The sequence below is a fragment of the Doryrhamphus excisus genome, chromosome 22, assembly GCF_030265055.1.
Source record: "Doryrhamphus excisus isolate RoL2022-K1 chromosome 22, RoL_Dexc_1.0, whole genome shotgun sequence".
Classification (NCBI taxonomy): domain Eukaryota; kingdom Metazoa; phylum Chordata; class Actinopteri; order Syngnathiformes; family Syngnathidae; genus Doryrhamphus; species Doryrhamphus excisus.
The window spans coordinates 3494815-3518636 of NC_080487.1; the positions used below are offsets into that span (position 1 = coordinate 3494815).

General features: G+C 41.2%; 2 protein-coding genes across 2 annotated transcripts; one reads left to right on the forward strand and one right to left on the reverse strand.

Annotated features, from left to right (window-relative positions):
* Positions 1 to 776: 776 nt before the first annotated feature.
* On the reverse strand, positions 777 to 15226 carry ubald1a (UBA-like domain containing 1a). Its single transcript, XM_058062016.1, has 3 exons — positions 14962 to 15226; positions 14524 to 14583; positions 777 to 3330 (listed from the first exon to the last, which is right to left on the reverse strand). The coding sequence occupies exons 1-3, from the start codon at positions 15067 to 15069 to the stop codon at positions 3016 to 3018; spliced, it is 483 nt and encodes a 160-aa protein (XP_057917999.1). The 5' UTR covers positions 15070 to 15226; the 3' UTR covers positions 777 to 3015.
* Positions 15227 to 18155: 2929 nt separating this feature from the next.
* Positions 18156 to 23205, forward strand: foxj1b (forkhead box J1b). Its single transcript, XM_058061919.1, has 3 exons — positions 18156 to 18251; positions 18358 to 19013; positions 21170 to 23205. The coding sequence occupies exons 2-3, from the start codon at positions 18423 to 18425 to the stop codon at positions 22043 to 22045; spliced, it is 1467 nt and encodes a 488-aa protein (XP_057917902.1). The 5' UTR covers positions 18156 to 18251; positions 18358 to 18422; the 3' UTR covers positions 22046 to 23205.
* Positions 23206 to 23822: the final 617 nt, after the last annotated feature.

A 23822-nucleotide genomic window follows, 5' to 3' on the forward strand; every position in this document is an offset into this window, starting at 1 on the left:
CAAATCAAAATCTGGCATTTTATGCCATTTTTGGATGCTTCTGGGGCCCCTGTTGAGTGTGTGTGAGGTTTCCACTTTTATTTTTGACAGAAAAGTGCTTTTTAAGCAAGTTGAAAAAAATGAAAAAAAAAACAAAAAACGACATACTAACCCCTTACGTTTTTTGTCAAAAATCACCAAATCAAAATCTGGCATTTTATGCCATTTTTGGATGCTTCTGGGGCCCCTGTTGAGTGTGTGTGAGGTTTCCACTTTTATTTTTGACAGAAAAGTGCTTTTTAAGCAAGTTGAAAAAAATGACAAAAAACGACACGACATACTAACCCCTTACGTTTTTTGTCAAAAATCAGCACCCTCAAACTATGGCATTTTATGCCATTTTTGGATGCTTCTGGGGCCCCTGTTGAGTGTGTGTGAGGTTTCCACTTTTATTTTTGACAGAAAAGTGCTTTTTAAGCAAGTTGAAAAAAATGGAAAAAAAAAAAACGACATACTAACCCCTTACGTTTTTTGTCAAAAATCACCAAATCAAAATCTGGCATTTTATGCCATTTTTGGATGCTTCCGGGGCCCCTGTTGAGTGTGTGTGAGGTTTCCACTTTTATTTTTGACAGAAAAGCGCTTTTTAAGCAAGTTGAAAAAAATGAAAAAAAAAAAAACGACATACTAACCCCTTACGTTTTTTGTCAAAAATCACCAAATCAAAATCTGGCATTTTATGCCATTTTTGGATGCTTCTCAGTAAATATAAACACAATGAAACACATTCATTAGGTTGACAAACAATATTTATTTAGGTTCACAAAAATGATAAGTTAATTATCAGGTAGTCCACAAATATTGTGGGAATGGTCTTATACAGTCATACAAAGTGGGGGTGGGGGTGCGTGTGGACATACATGAACAAACCATTTATGAACAAGCCAACCCAGAAACACTCCGATTGAAACCAAATAAAGTATGAAGCATTGGGAAAATGAACTGAAGCTCGAGTTGAATCTAAATCATATCAAGGAACATGGTTATTAAGTCATGATTATATCCAGAATTCCCCTAAATCTTTTGTTTAATCTTAGAAAAACACCTGCTAGTTAAAATATCGTGTCTCGACTTCTTTTATCAAATGAAAAAAAAAAAACAACCCAACAATAATAATAACACAAACAAATTAAAAAGCAGGGACGGACCCTGTATGTAATAATAATAATAATAATATATTGCCATAAATCAGGGTCACCCCCTGAGCTGCCCTCCACCTTCAGCATATCAGAGGACCAGAACCTGGGCAACACTACACCTCTACATCTTGGAAAACCCTGATGTATCGAGAATTCGGTCTGTAGGGAGTCCAAATGGCAAAGGGCCACACTGAAAGTCAAATAAATAGTAGCAATACAACAACAACAACAACAAAATTGGCGTTTCAAGATAAAGTGTTAACTTTTCTAAAAAGGAAAGGAATCATGAAGTTAGAATATTTGTTTGGAGAAAAGTATTGTAATACTACAATGTTCAGGAAATGCTATTTTTCAACAAAAAACTCCAAAAATACCTTTGTGAAATATTATGAGAATAAAGCCATTATTGCAATTTTACTGATCAAAGTCCAGCCAGCCATCTATCCACAGCCTTGCTATAAAATATTACATATTAAATATTTAGCAAAAACATTCACACACTTTGTTTGTTTTTTAATGTTTGTAAAAATTATTGCTTTATTCTCTTAATATTTTTTACTTTATTCTTGGAATTGCATGATTTTTGTACATTTACTGTTTTTTTTTCCTTTCAGTGTGACCCTATGATCCTTGGGACCAAGAAGCCTACAGGAAGTGTCCCCCATCTTTTAACCTGCACTTACCAACCACCAAAGACGCTCTACCAAATTTGCCATCAGTCTGAGATGATCTGACTCAAGTGAGTTGATTTAGCTTTGGAAACATCGTGTATGTTTGCTATAAAAGATGTTACAGACACATCATGCAAAATGGCGTATTTGTGTACAAAAATGGAGTAGTCATATTTTTTTTTTTAGCAGAACCACCTCCCTTAAGTCCTCCAACATAATAAAACTATCATCATTTACAAACAATATTATATTAAACCATGAGTGATGTTTTTTTTTTCTTCTTGTACAACCCATAATCTCATAAAAGTATACAGTTGTAGTAGACTCGCTTTCAAAATCGGCCGCAAATAGCGTGAAGCAAAAGCGGCTAGCGCCTTTTAGGAGAAGCACATTTTTAAAGAACATGTCCTGTGTTGTCAGAGGAAACAGTTGGTTTAAGAAGAATCCCTGATTGGCTAAAAAAGAAGTCAGGTGACCACCAGGTGAGGTAAGAAGCCCCCGCCTTAACGATGGGGATGACAAAATATGGAGGTGTTTTTCCTCTAAGCGATAACGTGTGATTTTATGTGTGTGTTTACGTATACATTTATAGATTTATATATTGGTGTGTAAGCATTTTGATAACACAATCCTGCTCTCTCAAGCTTACACACACACACACACACACACACACACTCTAGTGTGTGATGATTCAGTCACTCTAAAAGACTGCATTTGCAAGTTCCTCTCTTGTCATGCAGCACAGACAGAAACGCAAGAAGACCAGTGGAAAAAAACACTGGCTAGTAAAAAGAAGTGTTTTTTAGGGGGAGGGAGAGGGGGGGTGAACAAAAAACTACAAATTTGCTGCCTTGAATGTCATTGAACATCACATAGAATCCTTGGGCAAGACGTTTTTTTTGTCTTTTTTCCAATATTTCTCTTGAAAAAAAACCTTCATACTGTTTATTTCTATGTGTGTGCGTATCTTTTGTTTTGTTTACGTTTCTATTTGCATTGTTTTACTCCTTAAACGCTTTTCTTGCTTTGCGTAGATTCTGTTTCGTCCATCCGTTCGTTCGTTTGGGGGAGGGGGGAAAAGAGAAATTATCAAATGGTCACCCTGCCTCCGTCCCAACCATGCGGAAGGGACGGCGGCGAGGGGTTCAGTCCCCGGTTGTGACTCTTCATCTCTCTGCCTCCATCGCTACGCTAGCCTTTTGCTCGGCGCCGGCGTGGGGGTTGACGCCCGTGGGCCAAGCGGGGCATGGTTGTGTGGGGGGTTGCCCCTGAGTCCAGAGTCCCTGCGGGGGCGGCGGCACGTTGGGTACGTTCGGTGACACCCCCCAGCCGCCGACTTGGGGGGGTGGAGGTGAGGCGGCCATGGACGCCGCCATGGGGCTGCTGCTGTTGAAGCTTTCGGATGCCTTGAGTCGGGAGAACATGGTGAGGGCGTCCGGGAAATTTGGGGGCGTCGCTGGTGTGTTGGCTGGTGTGCACATCTATGGGAAAGAAAATAGGATTAGCGCTTTTAATGTTGAATGACAAAGTACAAATGAACAACTAGCAATTAGCAACTTTTATGGACAAATAAGGAACTTAATTAAAATAACACGTCAACATTGTTAATACAGTGGAACCTCTTAGTGTCCAAATTTTGTGGTTCGGGTACACTCGACACTCAACTGCGTTCATTATGTATTTTAGTTAGTTACTTGGATTTACATGATTTCTTATGGAAAAAAATGACTGGGTTACAGTCAGACACTAACATAAATATTATATTAAAGTTAAATATTTTTCCCTTTCATTCTTCTTTCACTTCATTTTGGAAGTCGACATCCCCAATGAAACTTTCGCATTAAGAAACGGCATTCCAACAGATAAATTAAATATTGACTAATAACTGATCGGTATCACAGACATGACAAAAGCACAACGGAAGAGAAATTAGAAGGCATTAAAAGGCAAAAGTCAACTGAGAAAATATGACAAATATGAAACATAGAAAGGGTGTGTGATGCAGGGCAAAAAAAAAGTTAAAAATGTTCTCTCTACCTCGTTACTGACTGTTTTTATTTCTATGGCAGACCATTTAGGGGCAGCAAGATAGCTCAACAGTTCGATTTGCTACGGCAAGTAAAATCCATTATGCCCGTCAACCACACAGCGCAAACTCATTGATTGAATTCATTTCCACATGACGACATTTCGATTAAAAATGTTTTTTTTTTTGGATCTATGAATTCATGGATCACTTAAAGAGTCATCAGGTTTCCATGTTTTTTCTCACAGTAAATACCAATATAATCCTCTTCGTACCAGCGGTCTTCCTGTTATGCTGCCAGGCAACACACCCAAAATCACACACACACACACACACACACACACACACAACTCATGACTGCACCAAAAACAACACTTCACCGAGTGCCTTCAAGGTTCCAGGCTTCCATGCCCCACACACCCTCATCCTCCACACTTCCATTTGTGACCAGGAAAAAACAACAACCTGCTGTAGTCCAGCGGGAGGCAAGGGCGGAGTCCCATTCTTCCAGGACGCTTGCCGAATGGCCGATGGCTGCAACAGTGAAAAATAACCAAACTATTTATATTAAAACCAAGAACTGCAAATCGATCTGTATCGGACAATATCGGTGAAAAAGTATGGTATCGATATCTGCCTATACGTGCCCCTACTTAGCCCCTGCAGCGATAACACCCAGTGGGGTCGTACTTGGCTGCGTTACACAGGACCAAAGGTTCCCTAGGTGGCGCGCTGTTATGTAACGTGAGCATGTTCACTGTGCACTCTTGACAGGAAATGCTGGCTCATGTCTTTGAGGCCGTTTCCTGCGGTAAAGTGACACCCTTGAATGTACGCTTGACCTCTACGCATTGGAGGCTCATATGTGGATTTAAGTTGAATGGTTTTTTCTGTGTGTGACTATCTAAATGTCCTTGAATAGAAAATGAAGGAAACAACCCGACACCTGTCCTCTCAGGTTGTCTGCAGAGACCTCTGACTCATCCATAAACACATGCACAGTTGGCTAGACCCAGTAACACATGCAGAGACCACACACTGCAGTTTGCACACCTAAGACTCAACACAAGACTAAGGATGAGGCTCTAATGGGGGATGACAACATGGGCTGCACTTGGATCAGACTGTTCCTCAAAATGATTAATAAACATGGAGGACACAATGGAGGACCTGTAGGAACAGACTTAATTGGGATTTGACTTGACGCAACATGGACATGTTCTGTCCTTTGTGTACTAATCTTTTTATTGGGTGCTAAATATTGTTTTACCTTGTTCGGTTCTACACATTATCTCACAAAATGATTGTGAGTTACTATGAAAAAGTATATACGTTGAAAAAAAGAATCAAGCATGAGGATTTGTAAGGGGGGTTCTTGGAAAAGATGCTACGAGGTAAAGATTGCTACACACATGAACTTATTCATCCACAGGACTCTGTGTACCTTCATTGCCTCTGCATTAAAGTGAGTTTTTAATTAGCCGCCGGTCAACTTAGCCTGAATCCCAATTGTACCCCTCCTACCGCCACCCCTTAAAACCTAAGGCTAAGGGGAAGATGTTACTAAGAAATTGAACTTTATTCTCATTCTGACTTGTAAAGGCTAACAACATCTGACTTTCGACAAAAAGGGCCCAGGGGTTGAAGTTATGAATACTCTGTGCAATGTTTTGCATGTGTCAAAACAATAGTGTATTTGTACCATAAAGGTCAGTAGCCAAGTGTGTACTGTCAACAGAGAAAGGGGGCATTACAAAATAAGTCGCAATATTGTTTGTACCAGGGATTCGGTGTGAGGAATGAATTATTGATAAATCGGTACTAAAAATGTGTTCCAATTGGTTAACTGATCTTGAAAAAATTAAAGTAAGTACGTCTTAAAAATATTTTCCAATACAGTAATGCTCTCGGGATGAACAGCATGATCAGTTGGTACTACTCGTGATTATTTTGATGATTATGACGGATACTGAATGTGTCATGTCGGTCTTCTTATTGGGTCATTGTGCATTCAAGGTCATCTGATATTCAGGTCAATATAAAATTCTGAAGATACTGCATCAGATGGCCATGATTACTTGTAATGGGGAGCTACTTTAGAGAGGTCTTACACATGGAAAAGACCAGAGGGATAACAAACAACGAGGGGGGAGTTTGTGTTCAACACAGAGCCAACAGAGAGGCGTTACCATGGGGATGGCTGTTATGAAGACAGAGCCCAGATCGCCTGTTGACAGGATGGAGCTCCGTGGTTGCAACGGGCCGTCCCCCATCCGTTCCCTTACAAGTGTTTGCTGGCATGGAGTAACGCGTGCCTGACGGTCAGCAGCCGCCCCCAAACATGCCGGGCCCCCGGACTGTGGCGAACCTCTACATACCTAAACACACCTCTGTTTGTGGACATGCATGCGTGTGTGTTTGTGTGCAAACAGATGAGATGGAGTTATTTCTAGTCTCACCAAACACATTCCTCAGAATCGCTAAGTATGTATGTGCAAGGCTGAAATGGAGAAGAGGGGGTTCTCTTGCTTTGGCATGTGTGTAGATTCCACTTATATGAAACTATTTATCTTATAGAATGTGTTACTGTTTGGTTACAGGAAATGTCTGAAGTTAAATTTTGTTGATTATGTATAACCGGGCTGATCTACCGTTCGTGTGTAGCTACAAGATCTTGAACATGAATGATCCGGTTAACAACAACCAGTAGGGACACACGATTCACATTTTTTTCACTTCAGATTCTTTCCCTGATCCCTAAATTTAATGCCGATACAATTCCGATTCCGCATTATCATAATTACTGATTTTATATGAGGCCGTTATCAGATGTTGGTACATCTTTCAGTTTAACTTGACCACCTGATTTTAGTTAGATTTTAGTTAGTTTTTTCTTGTGCGTCTATGCTATGACTTCCGCCCAATCTTTTTTTTTTTTTGTTTACAGTTTACACATAGTATGACAGTATTTCTAACAAAACACAGTACTGCACATCCACTACACATGCACACTTTAAATACGTAATACTGTTAACTTCCCTGTTTCTCCTTCAGTAAAGTTGATGAGGTGACCTCACCGCTGGGCAAGGTATAAAAAAAAAAAGGCACACGGCCAATATCCAACTTGTCCAGTAAGGCTGCTAAACAGTCAACTTCCTTGCGGGAATCGGAGCAGTAGAGCGGACACGCGCAAACTGATTTGAAGTGCATGCAAAGTTTAGACTTTTTTTTTTTTTTTAACATTCCCTTTTATTTGGTTTGGGTTGTTTTTGCTTGGAAGTGGAATGAAACATAATTGGCTACACATTGCGACACAATGACAACATTTTACGCATCTTTCCCCCCCATTCCAAATCAATTGCATGGCTATTGATCTCCGATACTTGATAAACTAAAGGGCGCTGGCTGGATATAAAACCACTGCACAAACTGTACAGTACAGATGCTGCCTGCGTTCATATGGTGAACACGTGGCATTGCTTGAGTGCAACAAAGTCATGTTGTACGTTAACTCATGAGGCATGCCTGTTTTGCAAATCAGGACTACTTGAAGGCTACTTCAAGAATTGTACAGTGTTAACATGTTTGTACAATAGCTGTAATTTAGAATCATGTTGCGTTAATACATACATTGTTTTCCTCGTTACATTTATCAGTTTTTAACAATTACAGGATGTCAAAAATAGATATTTCTTTCTTAAATTCAATGACAGAGGCCAACAGGTGCTACTGAATGTTTGAGTCAACTCAAGTGACAATCCCCTTCACTCCTTCCACCTCGGCCAGCTTCAAGCAGCTCAAACCTCTTATACACACACACACACACACACACACACACACACAGTTGATCATTAGCTAGTCTACCTTGTGTTTTTGTGTGCTTTTGCCAACGTACAGGGAAACAACACAAGGAAGAGAGACCAAGCGGGCAATAGGAAGAGCTGTGACTAAATTGAGCAACTGTTAAACTCTGCAGAACATATTACAATGGCTAGCATGCTAACAATAGATGACGTGGCCCACTCATAGCGAGAGAAAGAGTTTGGCTTGGTAAAAGACTGGCAACAGAAACTGGGGTAAAGGTCATGAACGAAGGGAGAGCAGCTGCAATGAAAACACTCGGGTTCAGATTGACAACCAAAGAAATATTTATCTGTATCTGGGCAGGCTACTCTTATCAATCTCAGTGTTATTGTCTTTGCATTCCCAGAAAATGAAATGTAGATTGGTGATAACATGAAATGTAGATTGGTGATAACCAACACTATGGGTTGTGAACGTGACGAAAGCAGGAAAAATGTGAACTAAGCCTGTGAAGGTGACAGGACAGGAATAGTAGAATTGAAAAGTCGCCTGACCGGTGCAAGGCTATGTGCCGCTGCAAAACTAAGACCAAGACTAACTACGTTTTCAGGTCGAAACAGAATTATATCATTTTATCCACCCCACGATCAAACATCGCTCTCACTCTATCGCTGTTTAAAAAAATATAAATAAATGGTCGACGTTTTGTGGTCGTCTATGTCCTGTTAGTAGTCACAAAATATTGAAAGCTATCAAATATTGTAGTAATCGAATATTAGAATTTTTTCTGATTAATTGGAATAAGTCAAAATAACATTTACATTTAAATTACAATTACTAATATCTCTCGGGTCTGCAACCCATTGACTGCAATAAACAAGGGATGATTGTACATCATTTTCCCATGTGGGTGTCACTGGATGTGATTTACTGATCCAGCACTGTGGATGCGACTTTTTTTTCACCCCGCCAAAAAAAACCCCAGGAGGGTTCCCGTGGAAAAGGCCTACAGCAACAATCCATACGAAACAATGTAGCATCACACTTTTGCTGCAATCCCTTAGGTTTTGAAGTCATTTGCTTGCCTAACCACAGCGTGTACTTAAGGACTTGAGGAATGAGATTGCAACCAATAGTCATCCCACTAAGATGTGTGTGTGTCTGTTTAAAAGTCTTTGTGCCAGTGGTTAAGGTTCTGGGAAACAGCGCTCCAGAAAAAGTGCAGGAAAACATGCTGGAACAAGCAAAGTGCAGACCAAGTGTCTTCAGATGTGGCCTGACATGGGTGAACTTACTACCTCATCCTTTATCATCTGCATGTGAAAATTCGCTTATCAAATTAGATCATATACAAATAAACTAAATATGAAGAGTTTTGCCACACACTGTGCTGTATCTGCAGTAATGTCTGCCCAAAAAACAGGCCTTAGCATGCTCAAGCCAAATACCTGGCATTGGTGTGCCATTAGCCCGCTTAGCCAGACGTGTTGGCCTAAACCACCTCCTTTATTCTCTCCCTGGTGGACAACACAACACCCACCATCTAAAATCCATTCTGTCTTTCACACAGAGTGAGGACTAATGTAAGGTGGCTGAGACAGACAGAAATGAGAGCAGACATTCGATGCGATTACATCATGATTTATGAATGACATATTACATCTGCAAACCTCTGCATGTAAACAGCACTAACTCCACATCTTCAGTGCAATAAAAAGGTTCTGATTGGAACACTGTGACACCAGGTCAGCAATTATGCCAGCTCCGCAAACCACAACACCGCCTTAAACATGCCTGCTTCTTCACTGTACATAGACAATAGAAACTGCACATTGACCTTCATAAAAAGGAGCTGAATTCACATTCACGGTGCGTGATGGTACTGATAACCAGCAATTACAGCACAATAAAGTCGGGGTCATTGACAACACTGTTTGTTCCTGACATTTATCACACAAACCGGATGGGGATTCTCATTAGTGTCTTATCTAACAAGATGTAACCGATGTTTATTTTATATTTTGCAGATTTCTCCGTATAAAAGAGGTTGCAGTATATCTCATTACAACAAAGGTGATACTCGTTTAACATTTAATTAGCTGGAGTCGTTGAAAACGGTTAACTTTTTGAACACCCAACTCCTGACTTTATTGCCAGGAAACCACATGAGCGCTCGCCACATTTTCTTAAATGGCCGTAGCTGTGATGGGAATTAAAGCAGGCTTTTGTCACCGAGTTAGTCTCTCTCTCTCTCTGGGCTGAGTCACATGATTGGCTGGGGTCACATGTTCCCAGACAGCTGCATTACTTCCTTATTTCTGGTCATTGACACAGTACGTGGAGAACAAGTCATCATGGAAACACTGACAGTGATGGCGCTGTCCAAAACAACTGTTTTGGCTTCATTAGGCCAGTGAAACAAAGGCTGCATGATTGTGCGTTAACGCGATGCAACCCGCCAGGCATCCTCCATTATATATTACAGTTAGTCCAATATTATGACCATGTAGAATAAAAGTTGTTCCTATAGTCCGCTATCTTTTTTTACACTTCCTGTTGGTGTAATGAACGGTTGTCCTAATATTGTTTAGGATATGGTGCATGTGTGAAACACGAGCAAGGTAGTAGAAAATGTGTTTCTATTTGATAAAAGGGATTAGTATTAGAACAGCAAGTCATCAGAGCAGTGCAAACGCTTCTGAGTAAACAAGGTAGCTTTTATGTGTGTTGACGGTTTTGAGACAGTATGCTTACATGCACACATTAATTGGATTACAGCAATAGTTGTTTCTCTCTGTTTTCACTGTAAAGTCCCAGTTTTCATGCACTAGTTCAATTTGACAAGATTGACTAGAAATGCTAGGAAAAGATTTTGGTAATGGCCGCTCGTTTAGCTGTGTGTGTTTGGGGGGGTTCGGGGGGTGTCACAAGATCTTGCAATATTTAAATGTGACAAGATTTCTTGTTTAGAAAAAACATCTCATGGGCACGACTATGCCTGCGGTGAAATTAAATACAAAATAAATGAAAATGAATGTATTCATTTTCTATGCCACTAGTGTCCACACAAGGACACTAGCTGGCGCCTGTCTGAGCTGATTTTGGCCCTCGCCGTGTGGGCTTCCCAACAAGGAAGAGGTCTGCTACTAATTCCAATAGTAACTGGATACAGCTGTAATGTAGGTTTGCTAAAGGCTATGTCGTTGTTTGCAAATACGATATTTATAGACTGCACCATTAGTCCTTGATGGACACTGGTTAATGTGGTGAATGTCCCCTCTGATGATGGAACCAAAAAATGCAATAGAATGGTTTCCAAATTAATAATGTGCGTGCCTTAAGACTTTTAAAAAGTTTAAACCAATTCAATGCAACGCATTATTTAAATCCATGTAAACATACTGAATAATGATGCTGCATGATCTCTTAGAGACATAGCTAGATAATTCCTTTCTACCGCTTGGTTGGTTTATACCGGTTGTCTGTGCTCCAACAAAGGGAAGAGGAGTGTTGTGTTCTCACAGAAAAAGGCTGAAGGTGTGAGTATGTTTCATCTTGTGAGCGTGTTGTGGGTGCGGTGTGTGCAAAATAAACTAAGACGACTGAATGAGTCTAGCATAAAATGTCTATCGACGTACATTGATGTTAGCTTATGATCCCAAAAAAAAGATAAAGCCCCGCATGTGGGTTTATGGAAAGTGACACGTTGTGCTACAAAAAAACCAACACACTTGACAGCAAGTCTGCATTGATGGCAGCTCTTTTCGCATGCCCAAGCACAAAGTCTTCCTGGATGGGGGACTGTTAGGAAAAAGGAAATGATGGCAGGAGATTTAGTGAGCTGGATCCTACCAGCATTCACTGTGCTACTTGTACTGGTGTGTGTGTGCCAGCTAACCTTAGATGACTTTCTGAAATGTAATACAAAGTGCAGGGCTCTGACAGATCAGGCACAAAGGCTGCACTGGTAAAGCAGAGTGTGAACACGACACTACCTTTTGGAACAACCCACACCAGACATGCTCGGTTGCCTTGGTTGCCATGGCTCTAAAAATGTATTTTAAACAGCAAGTCCATTCAAGCCAAACAGAGAGCTGAACAGTATCTTCTCCAAATCCAGTCTTGTTGAAAGGTAACAACTAAACGCACATCACACTGGCTAATAATAATAATAAAAAAACAGCAATGTATTCATTACCAGGACAACCATCTGCTATTAACTAAAATTTTCCACTCTAATCGGGACTGATCACATTGGTCGATAACTATGCAATCTGTTGTAATATATATTTCACCAACCCCATCAATAATGTCATAAAGCAGCACAGAATGCCAGACTAAAGAATGTCATATCAAATATCAAAATAGGGCCCTATGGAATCACCAGCCAAAATACCTAAACTACTATGCCACAATATAAACAACACAAAAAAAAAAATTTCTGCATTTTTATTTGTGGTTATAGAAGGTGCCTTAACTGTACTATTGTAAGCTATTTTTATGACACTATGTGTTCATTACCCTACTTTGTTACACAGACATACACAGATGCAAGTTCTAACAAGAGGTATTTGTGCTTGTCCACCAATATTGCAGACCGCTAATGTCACTTTATCATTCACTTACAAACCAGTTTACCACAAAATAAAGTAGAAGCTCTTTATTATGGGGATGACTGCTAGATAGTTTTGTTCTACTATCACTTACATTATCTTGAAATGAAGAATTTAAATCCAGAGCACTGCATTGAAGTGGATTAATCTGAACACTGCGCCCAGAATAAGCGTCACAAAGACTGAACACACCGCCCCACTGTACTACTGTTGTGAGTCACACACACACACACATCCGTCTGTGGAAGCTCAGAATACATGAATGTAAAGCACACAGGAAGAGGAGTGCAAGCATGCTGGCGTAAGCCAAAAAAAGGAACACGAATTTGTGATTACGCAACAACACGCCTCTAAACATAACACCACACACATATCACAACGGTACTGTGGTGTCTGCAGGAGTGAACGCAGCACTTTGTGGGTTCAACTGTGGATCCTGGTATTGCTCATATCATAAAACCATAAAAAACTATCAATGAAAAATCTACTTAAGGCCAAACACCACAATTGCCCCGTGTTTTGGGGCACACAACATTTGCCCAACAATCGAAGTAGAGAGTGTGCATGTAAACAGGGACTTCACATTGAGGCGTGAAAAGTTGAGAAACCAAACTATTTCAGTATTCTGACTATTTTAGGGCAGGGGAACTTACTCACTGCCATGTTTTTAACTTAATGGATTATTTAGGCTTTCTACTCAGTTCCATGTAAAAATTCCCCCGTCAACTGTCGTTCCAGGTCTTCCCATTAAGAATGACAGTTTCTTTGAAAGTTTCTTTGAAGCAGAAAAACACTATGCGGAGTCTAGAAAGATAACAATTGGTTCCACACCCAACCATAATAAGTGAATTCCGCAAAGTAGCATTCCTTGTTTATGAATGGAATATTTTTATAGTTTACAAATAGAAATACATTCGTTCGCACTGATAGCATACTTAGTGGCTATTGTCTCGTCAATGTAAAGTTTCTGATACGAGTGGCCAGTGTGGTAGAATAACTACCCCAATAGCGCAGTAAACATCCACACAGGAGCTGCTGTCAGCCACAACTCACACCAGTCACTGTAACTCTCCACAATGCTACCTATGCTAACACTCAGCAACTCTACAGCAGCTAACACACAGGCCCTGCCCTTTAAAGAAACAATGTTAGACATTATACAGCTTCTAAAGGTCGTATGTTTGTATTTCCATTCATTTACCAATTTTTATGATGTTTAATATGGGTCAAGAATATGAACAATTTGCTTAAATATGCATGTTTTGGCTAATAATAGGCCACATTCAACCACAGCACAGTAATCATTAATTATTTCATTTTTGAAAAAACACGACATGTGCGCACAATAAAAGTTATCACGATGTAAATGCACCTTGTGGTATTGTGCTGAGAATGAGAATAGTGTTGGAATTCCACTGCTGCTTAGCTTATGTTCAGATCAGAATGAAGTTCTATGGGGACTCTACCTGTGTCTCCATCTGCCATTCTAACATGTGTGGCTAGTCATAATGCATACGTGTTCATTACCCTAAAAATGTTTACGCAACTAATGAAATAAATTATTTGCCACCGTTAAAGCATTAGTTTTGACAGGCCAAATACAAAACAATGAGGTTCCTTTTAAATGAAAACACATGACCCTGAACATCCGTCTGAAAAAAACTGTTCCAAAGAATGGTGATCTCAATTCTTGGCAAGAAAATCGTGATTCACTTTTCTATTTTATTTTTTCAAAATCCTTCAGCACTCGTTTATATGGCGCTAATACCTTCCACTTTACCCCACAATGATGTGTCTACCGCTGAAGGTTGCTGATGTGTCATATGAGGGGGGGAGCAAGGACCGTATAAGAATACATGTGCAGTATTGCGAGAACATTGCTGCTCTTCCAGGAAACACCATTCATGTTTTCCATTCTTCAACTAAAACCACTTTCCTGTTAAAAAATGTTATACTCAGTCGATTCTAAGGACACACAGCCCTCTGTGACAAGTGTGTATGGCTGCCCTGTGTGTGTTACAGTATTTATGGAAGCTCACAACATGGCCGCCATGTGCTTTGTTATTGTTAGTAACACCACCTCTCCTCAGCCTATAAGGAATCTTACTCGTCCTTCCTACGGTATATAGCAGCACTGGATCCATCAAAAAAGATATTCTTTTAAAAAAATTGTAAAAGAAACTGTATTAAAAACAGTAAATTGTTTTCACCCCCGCTTTCCCCGCACTCACCATTTGATGATGATGGCCATATGGGATATTTGTTTCTTGGAAAAAGGCACTGAGGGCAGTCTAGAATGAAACAAACACAAGTTAAACGACATTTAGAGGAGTTGGCTCGTTTCGCAACAGGACAGGAATTTGGCGAAACATGCGTTTTACAAACATTTAGTATGAGCAGGTTTGCTGTTGTAACTGTGGTCATCGCCATTGCGTAATTCGCATCTGCAGGACATATAAACACTGCTGCCATGTGTCGGATTACATTTAATCTAGAGTACAGTCTAATTGGATATACTGAAACTGCTTTAGCCCACATAATGCATGTACAGTGCATGTACGGCGTCGCGGTGTATGCATGGGGCTATGAGGCTAAAGCTAACTCACGGTGGACAAACATAAACAGTAGCAGCATGGCTGACGACTGCATTTTCTCCCCCCCGGTTTTACCTCGAACTGCCAGTGTGCCGCCTGCAGTAGCTGCTTCGCTTGGTCCGCCGCACAACCCGCCGTCAGGACGAACTGGTTTATCATGACTTGATGTTTAAGTTCATCCATTTTCGACGAAGCCCGTGTCCTAGTCGCGGCGGCTGACCTTCAAGCAGACTTTCGACCGTTTTCCTCTTCACTCGAGTTGTATTCCGTTTTCCCTTCCCCTCACTCGTCCACCATTACAGCCGGCTGGGCAAACACAAATATTTACTGTAGGAGCGGTGGAAGGAGGAACCCGTGTGATTGACAGAAGGTTGTAGCCAATGAAATAAGACTACTGCTGGTAGGGAATTGTAGGCTCAAAATGGAACATCTCGGATTGAGTCGTCAAACACCAGCTGGTTTTACCTCCAAACAGCATAAAATACACGACAAAGATACTCCACAAATTAACTTAGTTTAACATGCATCACAATAAGTGATAAAATCCCCGCAGTGCATGTATATTCTCACGCTATAGCATTAAATGGAGGTTTGTTTTGGACTACGAATCCCATGAGCACCCGCTTTGTTTGGAAGGTTTGGGAAGGCTGACTTTTTTTGTGAATGACGGCAGCTCTCGACCAATCCCAGTGCTCGCTATTGCACTCGCTTGCCAAATATGGTAAACAAATCTGCCATCGCCAATTGCCACCGCTTGGAGTTAATTTAGGGACAGGCGTGTGCAAAACTGCGTTTGATGGTGTCCTTGACAAATGAACACATTAACTTTTGTGCTTCCCACTCTTAAGTGCACAATGCATCACGTCACTGCACCTCAATTATTTCAACATGTCAAAACTATTAATTAAAATGGTGACGAAGGGAGACAAGCAAATAAATTCAACATTTGTATACACACCACAATTGAATTTTCCAACCTGTGTAATACGGCATGATACAAACAAAGAAATGGAACAACAAGATGCAGTAACACAACGGTGTATTACGTAATTCCTGCAATACTACCTTTTTTAAACGGCAGATGTGCAAAATGAGTGTACTCGAAAAACATCGCTGATGTACTGATGTAAAAATGAGTAAAACATTTGCATAAAAACTGTAGAATAAAAAAAGTGATAAATATAACGCAATGTATTATAGGTTGCCTGAAAATGTAAACAGTATTTTATCAATGGCACGTTTCAGAAGACAAACGAGTGAAAACAACGACCCCTGGTGGTCAAATAAAGATTTATAAACAAAATAATTTGACTTAGTTGATATAGTTAATCTAATACAGTATCACTGTACTCTGTATTACACACTACTGCGAGTTTTTAAATATACTCCTAATAATTTGCATTTATGTTTAAGATGTCAGCCATTGCTTCCTGCCAAAATGAGTTAATAAATTGTGTCAGTATGTGAGTACTGGGAAGAACTAAGAATATTACATCGCTTTAGGCCAACATATAATTGCATAATGTAACATTATGCCAGCTTTAATTAGTCAGCATGTTGGTGTTCACCCAGAAATCTAGCAGCAGCCTTCACCCTTGGGTAGTGTTGACATCCAATATGCTATTTCTTTTGAGGATTTTTGCTCTGCGTGAAAGCCATTTGCAAGAAGAGTGTTGGTAAGGGTCCCTCTTTAGCACCTCCATCCAACCCATTGCATGTAGATGCAGTGTGGCCTGCACTGTATGCACAGTTCCTGGTAAAAGACAGTGGGAAGCCAGGCAACAATAAGAGCAGCTGTTCAAACATTTGCAAGTCCTTTGTTATATGGGAACCTGAACAAACCCAGAAACAGTGCTAAAATCAAGCTTCCTTGAAGGGATGCGACAGCTGGGTCGACATATATGCACATTCTTTGAGTGTCAATGCATCTACCATGCAGCTACTCAATGCAACTCAACATTGACACCTCAACTAATCACCAGACGTGACCTTAAAAGCTGAAGAAGACTCAATATACAATCTTATTTTTTAATGTATAACATCCACAAATCACTCTCAGAATGAAAAAAAATGAACTGCATGAGTGCTTGTGGTCAGTAAAGGCATCATTTCATGGTGTGGGAGCTGAGATTGGACCATACAGTGTTGATGGTGTTTGTAATGTAATGAGACACACGTCCACAAGGAGGCAGTGTTTCCTCGTTTTTCATAATGGTTTTCACATGGCTCAAGCTTGGCTAGAGTAGAAATGTTACAGCACATAGACATAATAAACAGCAGGCTTGGCATCAGTAAACAGAAAAACAGCATACAGCAATAGCATATGAACATATAATAACAGCAATAAATACAAATGCATAAAATAAGGTTGTGTATGATGTATACTGAGGTGTCCATAAAGTGCAGCAGAGGAGCCAAAATGGCATCAGTGCCCTGAATTATAGACTCAACGTTAGACATTTTGTAGGGGTGTGCTCATGAAAGTGCATGAGCACACCCCTCACATTTCGGTAAATATTTTATTCCATCGTTTCACTGAAGAAATTGTACTTTATCATGTAAAGTATCATGTAGTCAGTGCACAACTTGTGCGACAGTGGAAACTGACTGGCAACAAACGTGACCACATCCACACAAATTTTCCCCAAATTACAACTCTATTTAGTTGTTTGTCATAACTTTAACACAAAATTCAGACCTTTTTTGACCTGTGCCCCCGGGCCACACTTTGACAACCTATATCCTCTGCCACTTCTGTCAAAAATTCAAACAAGAAACATTATTACATATGGAGAAATGGTTGCATTTGTGCACCCGACTAACCCAAAACTGTAAAAACTCCAGTTAGTAATTGCGTAATTGCCGGTTAGGAATTGGTTGTTGTTTTGCAGGTGCCAAAGTATCTTCCAGCGGGACGTGTGGCGCGCAGCGGGTCGAGGGCGCACCTCAGAGGTCAAATTTCAGTAGCTTTAAAAGCAGGGAGGTGGATTAGAAACGGAGTGATTTGGAGAGAAAAGAGGGAAAGGCCAAGCAGCCAATCAGAGCTCCTTTCCAGTCATTGAAAGAGATGGAGGGGGGGTGGGGGGCAGCCCTACTGGCTCTGGCTCTGCTCGTCTTATTGAACTTCCTCCTCACCATCACACCGTCTTGACTTCACAGCAGCTCCACGGCATCAGCTGAAATATCACCTGAGCCGATATGGATGTGATTTAAGATTTTTCTTTATTCTGCTTTTTTTATGAGCTACTGGTGAGTCCAAACCGAACCAAACCAAAACCACTTGTTGCGCCATTGGAGTCCTTGAAGAGGCAGGACGCTGCAACAGGTGCATGTACTGCATCCTTACAAAAAAAAAAACCCTGAAGGTAACATTAGCCGTTATTTCGTCTCGTAAACACGTTTTACGCACCGCTTTTTTGTTGTTGAGTGTCAGTTTTGTAAATTAATTGTGCTTTATTTCACTTTCTTAAGATTAGACGCAACTTTAAATGCCAATCTGCTGATTATTCGGCCCAGACCGAGCGCACACAACCAGGATGCCGGTTCTGACAAGCCCGGAGATTGCTAATAAGTTCAAGGAGAAATGGCTGACGGCGTACCCGAGCGATCAGGTCATCTCGAATGACTCTGCCCCACTCGACGACAGCCTCACAAGCCTCCACTGGCTTCAGAATTTCTCCATCGTCAGCGCGCAGCCGGAGCCACCCAACGGGGCCGCTGCGCAGGGCTGCCTCTCCTCATCCACGTCCTCATCCTCCCATCAGCACCTCTGTCTCAAACGCTTCCCAGCCAGAGGGGGCACGGAGTCCCCATCCAGCCCCCCAGCAGGAGACACCGCCTCCACCGGGATGCCTCTTTACCTCGGCAGCCCCGACTCCACCTTAACGCCGCGCTTCTCCAACTACGCGCACCTCGGAAGCAGCTATCCGCAGGTTCCCATCCAAGCCAGCCCCCCTGTGGAGGTCGACTACAAGACCAACCCGAAAGTGAAACCACCTTATTCATACGCATCTCTAATCTGCATGGCTATGCAGGCCAGCAAGCAACCTAAAGTGACTTTATCCACTATTTACAACTGGATCACTGAGAATTTCTGCTACTACAGACATGCGGAGCCCAGCTGGCAGGTAACTCACCACCACATCACCTTCCTTGTGTATTATTGATGAGTCAGATAAATGACTGTGAGGGTGGGAAGAGTAATTGACTCTTGTGTCACCAACAGACACCCCATCCCCGTAAGAAGAAAGCATTATCGGAGACCTAAAAGCACATATTTTTATTTCTTCCACATTTTCCTTCCTCCGTATGCGTTGAGCGTCAAGGGGTGGAGATAGCACTTGTGTGCTAATGAGGGATCTCCTGAGAGATATCAGCAAAGCACAGCTGACTGTTTGAAACGCTTCCTTGTCGGCCTCATTAACTGCATTTGCTTCCCTACACAAAACAAACACAACTAAATATTAGTTTCATTACAGTTTTTCTTAACATACTGTATAAAATATAATATACCGAAAGTTAATTCATCAATTTGTTTTTGTTGATGGGGTGGGAGAATCGTGGTTGAACAGGACACAACATAAACGTGATAAACGTACACCAGATCCCATTCCTTCCAGTCAGCCATGTTTTCTTCTTTGAACACTGAATCAACAGCGCCTCTGCTGGTTGCAGACAAGTAATGCACTCTTATTTCTCCCCAAAGGTTAAAATATACTATACTGAAAGTTAATTCATCAATTAATTTGTTTTTGTTGATGGGGTGGGAGAATTTTGATTGAACAGGACACAACATTAACGTGATAAACGTACACCAGCTCCCATTCCTTCCAGTCAGCCATGTTTTCATCTTAGAACACTGAATCAACAGCGCCTCTGCTGGTTGCAGACAAGTAATGCACTCTTATTTCTCATCCAAAGGTTAAAATATACTGTACTGAAAGTTAATTCATCAATTAATTTGTTTTTGTTGATGGGGTGGGAGAATCGTGGTTGAACAGGACACAACATAAACGTGATAAATGTACACCAGCTCCCATTCCTTCCAGTCAGCCATGTTTTCATCTTAGAACACTGAATCAACAGCGCCTCTGCTGGTTGCAGACAAGTAATGCACTCCATTTCTCCCCAAAGGTTAAAATATACTATACTAAAAGTTAATTCATCAATTAATTTGTTTTTGTTGATGGGGTGGGAGAATCTTGGTTGAACAGGACACAACATTAACGTGATAAACGTACACCAGCTCCCATTCCTTCCAGTCTGCCATGTTTTCATCTTATAACACTGAAGCAACAGCGCCTCTGCTGGTTGCAGACAAGTAATGCACTCTTATTTCTCCCCAAAGGTTGCGCAATTCCAACCTTTCCAACAGTTTCAGCAACAAGTCCTGTTTCCGTTGTATGGAATATGATGTTGCTCATATTCTTAGAATGTTATGTCATACCATTCCTAATTTCATAAAACATTTGTGACGTCGTGTTAAAAAGGGGAACTGCGCTTTTTGGTGAATTTTGCTCATCGTTCACAATCCTTATGTGAAACATGGACACATATTTATTTCCCTTTTCTGCATATTATAACACAAGAAAACGAGTTAATATGAGCTAGGTCAAAATAGGCATTCTCTCTCTTTCCCTTAACTCGTTTTGTCACGCTAGAATGCACAGAAAAGGGAAACAACAGCGAGGACGCCTCATCAAACGCTCACTATACATTGCTTATGAAGAAATAAATTCATTCAGGATCACTTTTGTTCTTGAATATGATCTCATTAAGTGAAAAACATGCATATTTCATCCAATTGTATATATTCATGGCATAAATTAAGTATCTTCAAGCATTAAAAGGGTAGAAATAAAAATATAAGGCACTGAAAAGTCCGTCATACAGTATCTGTTACTTGTTGTGTGCACCTTTAAGAGGCGGAGCCTGGGAAGTGATGTCAGCTGAGTGCAAGCAGCAGGTTCCAGTGTAGAGAGAGTGGCCGACAGCAGCTCCTGAGTGAATGTTGACTGCATGTGTTTGTCAGCTTGTTAGCAAAGCGACTGAAGTGCATCGTTAGCTTCTTCTTAACCATAAACAGCGGCGGTAGAGTAGTAATACAGGGGTAAATGTGACTATAGGGGTGTTATATCATGTCTACATGGCTCTAATGAAGTCATATAAATGAGTATAAGTGGTATAAAAAATGGATAGAAAGTCAAGAACAGGTTTTGTAGACTTTGTGGTGGAACATTTCAAAAAGTTATTATTACTGAAATATTTCTTCCCGTCTTCACAGAACTCAATTCGTCACAACCTGTCCCTCAACAAGTGTTTCAAGAAGGTCCCCAGACAGAAGGATGAGCCGGGCAAAGGAGGATTTTGGCAGATTGATCCTCAGTATGAGGACATGTTCGTCAATGGTATCTTTAAACGGAGGCGAATGTCGGCGAACAGCTACAACAGCGGCGCTCACAGACAGAACAAATTGGTTCCAAGTTACCACAGCACCCATGATGGCTGCCCGTACCAACGTGGCAAGGATATAGGCGGTAAAAGAAAGCAGCTGGCCATTAAGAACAACAGCAAGACAACAAGAGTGACCGAGTCCCCTCTTCTGGCGACGGACGCCAATAAAGCAGACATCCTGAGAGGGGATTTCGACCTGACATCCATTTTTGATGACGTCCTGAGCGGGAATTGTAGCACCTTCGAGGATTTGGACATCAACACGGCTCTGAGCTCACTAGGCTGCGAGATGGAGGTTTCCATGCAAGGGAGGCAGCACTCGGCCGCGTTGGGGAGCTGGTGCGGCGGAGGAGGCGGTGATCTCACGGGACAGAGTCCGCACCTGAACCACATCCAGTCCTCCTACGGCTACCTGGATGTGAGTTCCGCGTCAGCCGTCAATGCGATGGACCTTCACGTGCCGACGCAGCATCCTCGACACCTGGAAGGACAAGATCAGCTTCTGCAAAGTCAAAATCATCTGCCCAACTTCGAAGAGGCGTCATCGCTGTTCCAGGAGCAGCCAGACGAGGCGGTGCTGCAGCCCTGGGAGGAGATCAAGGAGGCGGTGCAGTCCATTCCGCTGACTCTGGATCAGAGCTTCGGCCTGTGTGAGAGCTTCTTTATGGAGATGCAGCCATGGGAACGGGTCGAGGCCTACCTGTGATCTTTCACACCAAACCTCATTGACTCCCGAGTGGCATCTGCATCCAATGAAAGCCTGATTTCCAGCTGACCTTGAAGGGATCAGCCGCCAACACCCCCTTTATCATGTCTTTTTCATTCAAATACCCTAAAACCAGACATTTACGATAAATATAGACAATGACTATAAAAACACATTAACACTTTCTCATGGTCGTTTTGATTATGTTCTAGAGGACATGGACATAAAACTTGTTAAAAATGACTGAAAAATCAGGCTGAAAAATGTGGATTTTTTCCGAGGCGTTCAGGTTCCCCAACCTGGAATGGACTGCAGTCATTTTTTTGTGGACTATGTGACCAACGTGAAACACCCAGGACTCTAAAAGCACTCTCTTCGACTGAGCACTGTCGGGGTGGAACAAAGTGAGAAAAGACACTGGATTCTATTTTGCTACATTAGCATGCAGATTTTTTTTTTTTTTGTTATTTTTCACTAACAGTGCAGTAAAACATCTCAAATGTCATCTCAAATTTGTCTATGCCGTGTGTGTGATGATGAAAGATGCAGATAACTTTACATTTATTGTCCCGAATGAGCAATCAAATCCCTTACGGCTTTGCTATGACATCATATATTTACTACAGTATGTTAACATAACGCAGGAACAGTTGCCATTTTTATTCAATAAGCGGAAGCACAGACTCGATGGATTGCAAACATTATGCACTTTGATAGACATCTATTCATTTCTTCTTTTTTAGTTTTCACTGTATTAAGGCTGGGTTTATTGATTATATTGCAGTTCTAATGTTTTTTTGTCTCTTGCAATAATTTATCTGGCTAAAAATGTTTACTTTGGTTGGATTTATACTTAACATATTCTGGGAATTTCTTCATTATATTTCGCCAAAATGTTTTGATACAGAAATATGCAGGTCATTGGTTTTTCACTGTTGATTGATTGGTGATTGATGATGAATTGATGAAATCTTAAATTACATGATTTTTAACATATGAGAATAATAACGGTGTTGGATGGAAATGGGCACGTCCTCAATATAGAAATGCTACGTTTTAATCAATGTATCATATGGATGGGTTCTATTACTCTTCAATCTTGCTATGTTATTTCCTTTGTACTTTTTTTAATGAGCTGTTTAAACATGCAACCATGCTATGATGCAATACGTGGTGTCGATTAAACAACAAATGATAACGCAAACCCTGTGTCCTTTACTTGACATTGTCTCAGGATGTTGTACCATTCAATGCCATTTCAGCATTAATTCATTCATTTTCTGGATAGGGCCCCACAATCCATAAGGTGCATCTGTCAATCACTAGTGGTGTAATGGTACAGCTGCTGCTGTTTAAAGCAGCAATATTTAATTAATTTTCTACCGCTTTTCCTCACAAGGGTCGCAGGGGTGCTGGAGCCTATCCCAGCTGCCCCTGTATAGGGCCCCAAAATCCATAAGATGGATCTGTCAATCACTAGTGGTGTAATGGTACAGCTGCTGCTGTTTAAAGCAGCAGTATTTCATTCATTAATTTTCTACCGCTTATCCTCACGACGGTCGCTGGGGTTGCTGGAGCCTACCCCAGCTGTCTTCGGGCAAGAGGCGGTGTACATACTGCCAATACAGCCAATCACAGGGCACATATAGACAAACAACCATTCACACTCACATTCATACCTATGGACAATTTGGAGTGGCCAATTAACCTAGCATGTTTTTGGAATGTGGGAGGAAACCGGAGAACATCCAAACTCCACACAGAGTTGGCAGAGGGT

Excerpts from the sequence above, each read along its gene's own strand:
- foxj1b (XM_058061919.1), top strand. The coding sequence starts at position 18,423 with ATGCCGGTTCTGACAAGCCCGGAGATTGCTAATAAGTTCAAGGAGAAA. Across the intron at positions 19,014-21,169 it reads ATGCGGAGCCCAGCTGGCAG|AACTCAATTCGTCACAACCT; the intron begins GTAACTCACCAC and ends CCGTCTTCACAG.
- ubald1a (XM_058062016.1), bottom strand. The coding sequence starts at position 15,069 with ATGGATGAACTTAAACATCAAGTCATGATAAACCAGTTCGTCCTGACG. Across the intron at positions 14,584-14,961 it reads CGGCACACTGGCAGTTCGAG|ACTGCCCTCAGTGCCTTTTT; the intron begins GTAAAACCGGGG and ends GTTTCATTCTAG. Across the intron at positions 3,331-14,523 it reads ATGGCCATCATCATCAAATG|ATGTGCACACCAGCCAACAC; the intron begins GTGAGTGCGGGG and ends TCTTTCCCATAG.